Here is a 10,150-nt window from a genome sequence, read left to right on the forward strand (position 1 = left end):
AGTTAAATGCTAATTTTGTAGCTAGCTCACCAGATAAACTGTAAACAGAAACATCTAGCCTGTTTCTGCACAAAGGTAATAAACACTGCTGGTGAATTTGCATTATTGTTTTGTCATGCAAAAAAGAAATTTTTCACATGATTCTGTGCAAAACGAATTGATAAGAACTCGTAGCGCCATCTTTACGAGCAATAATATGAATTTATCAGATTCTCACATCATTGTCCAGCCTTACCAAGCGTTAGTTTTTAGACAGATGGTCTCACATTTGATTGAAGATTACTTTGGCATACAGAGGAGTTTGTGGTCAACTTAATGACTACAAGGTGCTCAGCCCAAATCATCACCCCTGCACCACCGTGCTCGGCAGTTACATTAGGCGTCTGTGCTGTTTTGCTGTGTTTGGTTCTCTCCAGGCACGGCACTGTACATTACAGCTCCGCTAAAGTATCATTTAACCAAGCGTCAATCTATCCAGCAGTGTTGTGGCTTGTTTGGATGTAACTCTGCAAACCTAATTTTGTTATAATAAACATTTATAAGTGTCTTTGGGGCTAAACTAATCAGCATTTCTGGAAGCTGTGTTCACAGTTTGAGGCACTTCTTCCTTCTTTGACCTTCTTTGAGGTCATAGTAGTAACAATGAACAGTTGTCCTTAGCAGTAAAATCTTATAACTACGCTTAAATTGAATAACTGTTGCTGTTAACACTGGGCAGTCTATGTCACTGTCTGGCATTGTCGATGGACAATGGCAGACAGTGCTATGTAAGATATTTGTCTTGAAGTAGTATAGTGTAGTTTATCCCATATCTGGTAAATTGTTTGGGTACTGTTATAAAAGTATTCCCATGACATTTTACTGTTCACATTAATTATGTTAGTATAAAAAGCGAAATTCTTGTTTGGCCAAAGTCAAACTGAGGCTTTAACATAGCAATAATAAATTGCTTTGTGGCAATCGTGCAGTTTTACTGCTGGTGTTTTGTCCTGACAAGTCCACTTGTCAGCAGATCCCTCCCCTGCGAACTCAGCAAGGAAACAGACTGTACCAAATCGACTGTGATTGGTAAGATACTCACTTGATTTAGTTAATTCAGACTATTACAGTCTCATATTTGCTTTGTAAAATGCTTAAACCTACCCTTTGGCCCTAGAATTTAACTGGAAGTGATTGAGCTGTTCTGAGATTAAATTAAGCCCTGGACAAGTGGAAGATTTGGCTTGTTGGTGACACTAGTTGAAATGTCAGGCGACCAATAAAGTCATTAGGAGTCTTAATCGAGGCACGCTGAACCAAATTACGCCCAGAATTTCACGCCAAATTTCCAAAGCAGTACATCAAATTGACATAGTTTGCTCTGGGCCAGCGGACCTAATCAAGGTTCCCTACCTCCCACAGAGCTATGATTTTATTTGTTGTTAGTGCGGCTGATACTTCAACAGTCTTCAGTTTTTTGAGGCTGTGTTTTTGTAAAATAGTGTCACTTTCGCATGGAACGAAGAAAATAGTTGGAGCTAAAAGCCGAGAGAAAAATAAAGGAGGCAGGCTTCAGTGCAACTAGGAGACGATTTAACTTGGACATTTTTGGCAGGATAGACAGGTACCCACTGGGATTCAGATAGGAATGTGCATCTTTTCTCCCAGATTTTGCCCTATGAACAATTTTATGATATCACAAGAGTAGACTGTTGTTAACACACAAACTCAGAACAGAACAGGAGTGTGTCCGTGCAAAGAATGGACCATTCGGAAGAACGATGGAGGCAGGGAACGAGGTCCTGATGCATGACTCTGTCAGTGTTTGCGGCAGACAGTGATTCCCTCTGTGCTTTGTTTCTCTCTCTCTCTTTATGCTCATTTGCTTTTCCACTTTTCTCCCATTCCCTTGCTCTCACAATTATCTGAAGAAACACACGTGCTTTTGTCTGAAACTGAACTGTACAGGACAGTAGGCGTTCTGGGTGCTGAAGCATGATTAGCATTAATGTTTTATTCTTAACGCTTATTGTTGCCAACAGGCTTCTAACTTCATTCCACTTTGGGTGTGACATAATGCGCCCTTCTTTTCTCCCACTTTCAGAAATACTGTTCAACAGCAATTATAGCCCATGCAGACACATTTACATTATCTTTGCTATTACAAGTATTCTTAATTACATTAATAAAAAACATGGTACTAGGCCAGACTCCCTTTGCCTTTAGATCTGACTTCATGGTAATTCTTCATGGTATATATTTAACAAGGTGCTGTAATCATTTCTCTAAGATTAAGGTCCATATTGACATGGCGGTATCACACAGTTGCTGCAGATTCGTCATTTGAACATCCATGATGTGAATCTCCTGTTCCACCAAATCTCAGTGCTGCTTTTTTGGATTGAAATCTGGTGACTGTGGAGGCCTTTTTAGTACAGTGAACTCACTGCCATGTTAAAAAAATGATTTAATCTTTGTGCGTTATCCTCCTGAAAGCAGACCCGCAGGGTTAGTTAAACTAGAGTGTGAAAAACATGGAATGGAGAAATGTGTAATGTGATTTAAAAGCTCTAAAGAAGATTTTTCATACTACAAGTGAAGCGGTCACTGAGTTCACATCTTCACGGCTGCATTAAATTTCTGCATGAAATTATACATTTTCAGCTTTTTTATGTCACAGTTTGTGGTGAAAGAAATGCTAAAATTATTTATTTAAGTTGTAACACCAGGCTTGGCAGAGTATACATTAGGTAATATATAAATCTCTTAACTTACTACAAATCTCAAAAGTAATCGCCACCATGAGGGAAAAAGCAATTACAATACTTTGATTGTTTTTACGTATATATTTGTGCCATTGTAATAGGTAACTACATAGTAATGAACGGGGACAAAAATGTACTTCCTCGTAATACATTTGCTGTTTAGGACACACGAGCATTACATTTTAAATAAAAGCCACAGTCATTCCAAGCTATGCAACACGAAGGCATTATTATGGTTTGGATTGTTGTCAGATTGATCTCAGATTTGAACCACCCTCTAAGGCTGTTGATGGGTGAAGTTTATCACGTAGAATTTGCAGAAATTGCTGAAACTCTGAATGCCAGATATCTGTGGCTAAATGTTTTCTTGCCAACAGAAATGTTCTGAGTTCCAGTGTATCACATTCCTTTCTCAGCCCAGAGAACAGAGAATTGAAAACAGCCAGATATTTACTTATGGATCTAAGGAGTGCAGGAATTCGCATATCTTAGCTGAACGAACCGAAAGGCTTTAAGGGTTTTATTAGATATGATTTTAGAAATTTAAATTAGCACACTTAGATGATGGAAACTAAAACAATGGACCAATTTATAGATTAAAGTAATCTGACTGATTTACCACAGCATGCTTTTCATATTTCACTGACTGCTTTTATTTTTATTGAAGCAACAGAAAGGTTTATTGCAATAAACTTGGATTTGTGTAAATTTATTATTCGCAGTGCTGCCAAAACCTCAGGTGAGCTACAAAACCACTTCTCCAGGGGTGATCGAGGCAAACTGCACCTCTGTTTCAAGGCCGCCGGCAGAGATTGTGTGGAATGTGGAGAGAGACAACCGCACCATGCACCCACCTGTGACAAAGCAGCTACAGCAAGATGATGGGACCACTCTAGTGATCAGTACGCTGACTGTCCAGTCTGGGTTGCTTAAAGACGTGTCGGTCAAATGCTTGGTGCACCACAAAGGGCTTGAGTCACCAATTGCTGTATCAATGAACACTAAGAGTAAGTTAGTATTACTAATCCTTCTTCTTTGAAGATCTCAGCGGCTGAGCTTTTTTTGCCCTGAGCTACGTTATGTTACAAACTTAAAATGTCTTTCTGCAGGCAATACTACAACCCAGGATGAAAAAGATAGTAGAAATAGTTTTTAAATGTTCTCTAAAAGACACCCATAAACTGCATTGCACTAGTTCCCATACTTGCAGACCCATCCTCATCTTATGTAGGTCTGTTAGCCTTTTCAATTTTTTGCATAAAGGCAATCTTCACTTCAAAACATGGTGAAATGAACATTTCAATACCACTCTTACCTTCATGAAAATGAAACTACAGTCAGCTGGACACCATACTTTAGCACAAAATCCAAGAATTCGATACTGCATTAAAAGATGAAACCTCAAGGGTCAAATCAAAATTGCTTTTTTAAGCTTCCTCATGGATCTTCTGAGCAGTGTTTCAATTTTCAACCCATGGACCCTGTGTATTAATAGTATGCTCTGCTGAGCACAGAGGCAGTGTCCTTGGCTGATGCGGTGGAACTTGTTAGTAGATAGTCATACAGACCACTGCCCTTTCTCGCTTGACCACGATTGATAACACAGCTGGCCTGCTTCCTGATCCACTAGCCAGCACCGTCTCCTTCTCATGGCTTCCAGTAACCACAGGAGTCTCTGCACGATGCCTTGCAACTCATTAAAGCAGAGCCATGAATATGAGGTGCCCATAAAAATTAAAAATGCATTTAAATATAGCTCATTGTGGAGTGCTGTTAGCCCTCCAGGACTGTGGTTGGATTGTTCACCCTGTTCTGACCATGTGCAAATTTGCAGTGACTACTGAATCTCTTCTGCTGTGTTGGGGGGGTTTAAATTTAGGGAAAAGCATAAAATAAGGAGGTATGAGATAGATTTTTCTCCAGAGAAGCCTGAATTATGATACTATAAATATTTAAATATACATAACATTAAACAGTAACTTACTTCCTATCTAGGATTCACTAAATGTTCAGAATTACCATAATGGCCTTACTGTCTCTCTATTTTAAAAGTCTCGATCAAAGGAAGAAATTTGGAAGTGAAAGCTCAGATATGATGAGCAGGGGTACTGTAGAACAATGGCTGTATAAGCCCCCAAACCCCCCAAAAACTCCACAATGCATGCCATCTGTTTCAAGTGCTGGATTAAGGTATGATTTTTGCCTTTTTTTAAAGACAATGTTGCACAAGCAACCTATAAAATGATAATTTGCTCTACCTACATGTCTGTTTTCATGCAGACTGAAGACAGAGCATCTTAAATAGAAAGTTACAGATGCTCATAGATGATTTGTTGATGCCAGCCATGCAACTCTCCCTTATTCAAGTGTTTATGCTAAGCTAACAGGCTGTCAAGGGAGCCTCTTAGTTTACTCAGCACCTCATGTTAACTGATAAGGATGAGAGTGGGAGTGATCACCAGTTTAAGTGAATCAGCAAAGTTGCTGATTGAATTAGTGTTTTCCCATTCTTCACCAGTATGGTTAAAAAATCTCTGTTGTGTTTTTTAATGGTCTGGAGGCTTTGGCATATGTAAACTGTGTGCTATTGTCAGGTATTTCATTTTCTGATGACCTGTGGTTTATCTTGGTTTAATGGGTCAAGAGTGGAATCAGACAGTAACTAAATTAAATCTGAGATTTAATCAGGGCAGGTCTATAGCTGCAGAGAGGCACTTTTCAGTTTAGCACAGCCCTTCGGTACAAACAGTCACAGAAATACTAACAGCAAAATTAAATTGAAGAATTATATGTTTATCTATTTATAGAGATATTAAAACAGCTGATCAGATTTCTGTATTTTTCCCTTCCAGTCGGGACGGCGCTCACCATCCTGATCTCAGTCACTACAGTGGCAGCTCTGTTAGTTCTGTCTCTCTGCTTCTGCCTTTGGAAGTGTTTTTTGCGTAAAGAAGGTGAGTATGCCCACTGTATAACTCCAAAAATGTCTCACTGTCATTATTTGAGGGTTGTATCAGGAATACATATGAAAAATCTTGTGTTGATGTCCACACTCCTGTCGTTTTAGCCACCTGTCCACAGGTTTTATGTAACTAGTGGTGTGAGCTGGTCACCTCAAGTTAACTAGATTGCTTTATGTTCATAAATGCTACAAAACATGCAGTATCATTAAGAAATGAAAGCTTCAAAATACTTTTTGTTAAAACATTTGCCCTGATTTCTGATTCTGGGAGGAGACATAAATGCCTTTGTCAGAACTGGGCTCGGTGTCTGCCAAATCAAACATGCAGAGCTACACATGGTTCCCGCCCTTTGTAAACATGTGACTGAAACAGTGAACAAACTAAATTAATATTGGAAGTAAAACAGTATTTTTTTATTTCAATGTTAAAGAACTGCTTGTGCACTAATATACTGTGCTCTTGATACTGACAGTCTCTTGGCTTGAATTGCTTTAAAGTTATTACACTTTCTCCACTCACTCCATCGTAATTCTCTTAAAGCCAAGAGATCATTTGAAGGTCAAGGAAATCTAATATTTGGGGCTCCTTCTCTTATTGTGGGTTTAGGCAAACTGCCTGGGTGCTTCAAAAACAATGAAGAAGCAGTTGCCAGGTGTGGTGTTCTTCAACAATAGTGTTATAATATTGAAATAATGGTCAGAAAGTCATTTCCCACAGGTCAGATATTGTGAAATGACTCCCAGTATCCACTCACGTCCATATTGTGGCATACACTGTCAAGTATATTTACTGATTTAGTTCCAAATTTGTGCCCAGAGTTGTGTAATTACCTTAATTGTGAGATTCCAATAAGATTTGTCAGTGTGTTATAATCTGCAAATATGTATTGAGTTTCTGTGTGTATAATTATATTAGTAAATGTTTTGAAAATTAAAAAAAATCATCTCTTTCAGTCTGAATACAGATTTGGAGATATGTGTACACATTTGCAAAATTACTACGCACACAGCTCCACATTACTGCACACATTCACAAGTCAAAGTGACTTTTTACGATATTCTCTTGCACATTTTGCAAATCTTATTATGCACCCATAGACTGTAATGCGTTGTAAACATGTGCATTTTAATTATAATAACATCCCCATCGATAGGCTCTCAGTTATCACCAACTTACATTAATATTTAGAAGCCTGGAGGAGCAGGAATTTATATTATATGTTGTTGTAAACTGGTTTTATTCATATCTATAAAATTACCTGATCTGTCTTGTCAGTTCTGTACAGTAATCTGTAAACTCTGAAACTAGCTTTTGCTTCTAAACAGTATCTCACTTGTCTTTAGTCAACTTGTGACATAAATGCTACATTTACAATATTGAATATATGAATGGGAAATGGGTGCTGAAGCTGCTGCACTCAGTAGTTGAGATTCCAGTTGTATTTAATATTATCATTAACCGCATGGCCTAGGGGTAACTGCAGATTCACTTTGTGATGGTGGAGAGGAAAAACTCCCCTGTAGCTGGAAGTGCCTTCTGGCAGGACCAGGCTCAGAGAGAAGAAGGTATCTGCCTCAGTCGATCAGTGTAGAGGCAAAAAGAGAGAAAGGAGCAGCACAAAGCACAAAACCAACAAAAGAGTATGAGAGTGTAGACAAAAATGAATGACATCCACTATAAAGACTGAGAGTGAAAGACTTTTTTAATTTCAAGACTAGAAACTTCTAAAAGTCTCTGGTTCTCTCAGTTTTTTGTATTATTTCACTTTTTATAAGTTTCTATATTGATTCCATCTGGAAATGGGTTTCATAACGTCCTCCAAGTTTAGTTAATATTTACAGTTAGGACTGAACATCGATGGTATGATATTCCTGCTTCATTGTCCTGTACCTGCACTCCATCTGCACTTTACTGACAAATTTAAGAGCTGTTTTCCGTCTGTGCAAGAAGGAAGTCCGAGTATAGCAGTTCTGACTGAATAAGGAAATCAGCCAAAGCCAAAGAAGTCAAAGAAAACTTTACAGACAAGACTTTTACAAAGAAAGATCTGATGGAACCAGTTCATACACTGAACAAAGTGAAGAGTTGGACAGAGACTAGGTTCTGCAGTTTTCCCACTTACCTCATCTTATTATGACAGGAATGATTTATGGTAACGAATTTTCCTGGAACTTGATTTTAAAAACTCTGATTGCAATAAAACTATATTATTTAATTTAATAATTTGTAATCCAGATATTATTACATATACTGTAAAAAATCAGTGTGATAGTCATTTCATGTTTTTTAAAACCTGCATGATCAATCACGTTTTGTCTTTTGACTTCGTGCCTCTGTGTTTTTTAGCATGTAGTACCTTTCCACAGTTAAACTGTTTCAGACTTTTTTCTGAAATGTAAATGTTAAATATTAGAAAAACCTTTATTTTTATACTTTATAATGCATTTTTAGATATTCTTTACTCTCTCCTCGTACTTTTGTTTTCAGCTGATTGATCGTAAACAAATGAGACCAGAGGCTGACAAGAAGAAATGCTGGGAGCCAGCCTTGCAGAATTATTTCCCTGCATTATCTTCGTCTTCATCATCATCATCATCATCATCATCTCGGTACAAAGGGAAGATATTCTGACACACCTCTGTAGGATGTTCAGTACAATCCTATTTATGAGCACCAAATGGACAACACTTAACTCTGCTCTGCTGCTTCTGATATAATCTGCCAGACTGTCCTCACATGGTGTCAGTGAGAAACTCTTAAGCAGATCTCGCTGTCGTTCTCTGTGTGACTCTGTAATTGAATGAATCGATGCCCATGCATTCCTGAACCAACAGCAGCGTCTCTGTGTGGCAAATTAAAGTACTTGTTTGATAGCACGTCGCCTGTCCTCAAAACACTTTCCTCTTTTAGACTCCGAGTCTTTTACCTGGTCTTTAAAGAAAGAGTGCACTGCTATTTTATATTTTTCATATTCAGCATTAGCAGAAACCAAATGTGTATTTGTATGTATCCATGCTGAAATTAAAGGCAGTAAACGCTTTATGTTTGGAAAAAAACGTATATATATAATTTTATTTTAAAACAGTGAAATTATATTAAATATTTCAAGATTTCGCTGCTCAGCCACGCCTGCACTGCAGAGATGTACTAACATTTTGGGTGATTTTTGGACAGTAGGAAAGAAAATGCCATCCCTTAAATAACCAGCTAACTGTCACTATGAGCTGATACTTATTCTTCCTCTGGTACCTCAGCTGAAGACCCTGTCGCTTCAGTGTATTGTGATAGTTGGGTGGGGCCATCGGTAGTATTAGATGAACTAAAAGGGCTGCATACTGATTCCTTGTTTGTGTAATATCTATTACAAACTTTTCTACACGTTTCAAAGTCTGTTTGTGTTTGATGTGTGTGTGCATGTGTGTGTGTGTCCATGTGTGTTCGTTAGAGGTTGAACTCCACGGTCAGATGGCTTGAATCAATTGCCTGAGGGAGCAGCAGTAAAACCTTTTTTGGTGCCCCAGAAAGGAATGCGTGTCTTGTTCGATGCCTCCATCCTACAGTCATGGTTAGTGGTTTGAAAAATTTGCTTGAGAACTTCACGTTAAACACCCAAAGAGAGACTCCATTCCTCTAAATATTTTTGCTCTGGATCAAAGTGGTACCTGCGTGCTTATATGATCAGCAATGAATTACAATGGCGCTTCTGGGTATTACTGTGTTTGTATGTGCAAAGCGGTGCTTTTAAAATGTTATTTCTCTGTTGAAATAATATTTCATTTCAAAGCATATGACTTGCATCTGTCAGGCATTTTCTTTGTAAACAGATGAGCAGCATGAAAGTTATTAGAGTTTAAGATCAGCACTTCATTCAAAAGCTACAAAAGCATTTAAGTAGTACTTACCTGTATGTGGAGTTTGAGCATACACAGTGATCAGAAACACATCATAATTCTGAAAGTGGGTTCAGATTTTTTTAATAGGAATGCAAGGTAGCGTCCAACAGGAAAAAAAAATCAAAGGATGCACGAATGACTATTTACATATGTAAAGTTAATGTAATAAATGCAACAAACAGAATAATAAAAGTGTTTAAAAATGCATTCAGACTCTCACTGTCATCCTTTCAGCCTTTTATCTCAACTTTGTGCATTTCCGACTATTTTTAGAAAAGCATCACATTCCTTTCAGCTGTGCCAAACCTGGTGGCCAGATGCTTTTTTTTTTAATCCCAAGCCAAGTTGTGGTGGACATTGCCGAGGAAATAATCACACACATATTGAGCACACTTTTACTCAGAGAGTCTGCTAGCCATGTCAACTGAAAGATAACATTTACTATTTATGCTTTCTATTAGATATACGTTTGTGTATTTAACTCAGCACCTGTATAAAGACAGCATAAATTCAGATCTGACTGCATCTGGATTTATGTGAGAAGTGTAAC

The 10,150-nt window shown here is 38.0% G+C and overlaps 1 protein-coding gene across 1 annotated transcript in view; it reads left to right on the top strand.

The window, feature by feature from the left end:
• The window catches only part of zgc:113337 (OX-2 membrane glycoprotein), a 12,718-nt gene extending 2,917 nt beyond the window's left edge, over positions 1-9,801 (top strand). The window contains exons 5-7 of the mRNA XM_005747190.1: positions 3,467-3,751; positions 5,597-5,698; positions 8,195-9,801. Coding sequence (XP_005747247.1) covers positions 3,467-3,751; positions 5,597-5,698; positions 8,195-8,202 — 395 coding nt within the window. The 3' untranslated portion in view covers positions 8,203-9,801. The remainder of the gene's footprint in view (positions 1-3,466; positions 3,752-5,596; positions 5,699-8,194) is intronic.
• Positions 9,802-10,150: the final 349 nt, after the last annotated feature.

Source organism: Pundamilia nyererei, unplaced genomic scaffold (assembly GCF_000239375.1).
Source record: "Pundamilia nyererei isolate P.nyererei 1_Seehausen unplaced genomic scaffold, PunNye1.0 scaffold00190, whole genome shotgun sequence".
In the NCBI taxonomy this organism is placed as follows: domain Eukaryota; kingdom Metazoa; phylum Chordata; class Actinopteri; order Cichliformes; family Cichlidae; genus Pundamilia; species Pundamilia nyererei.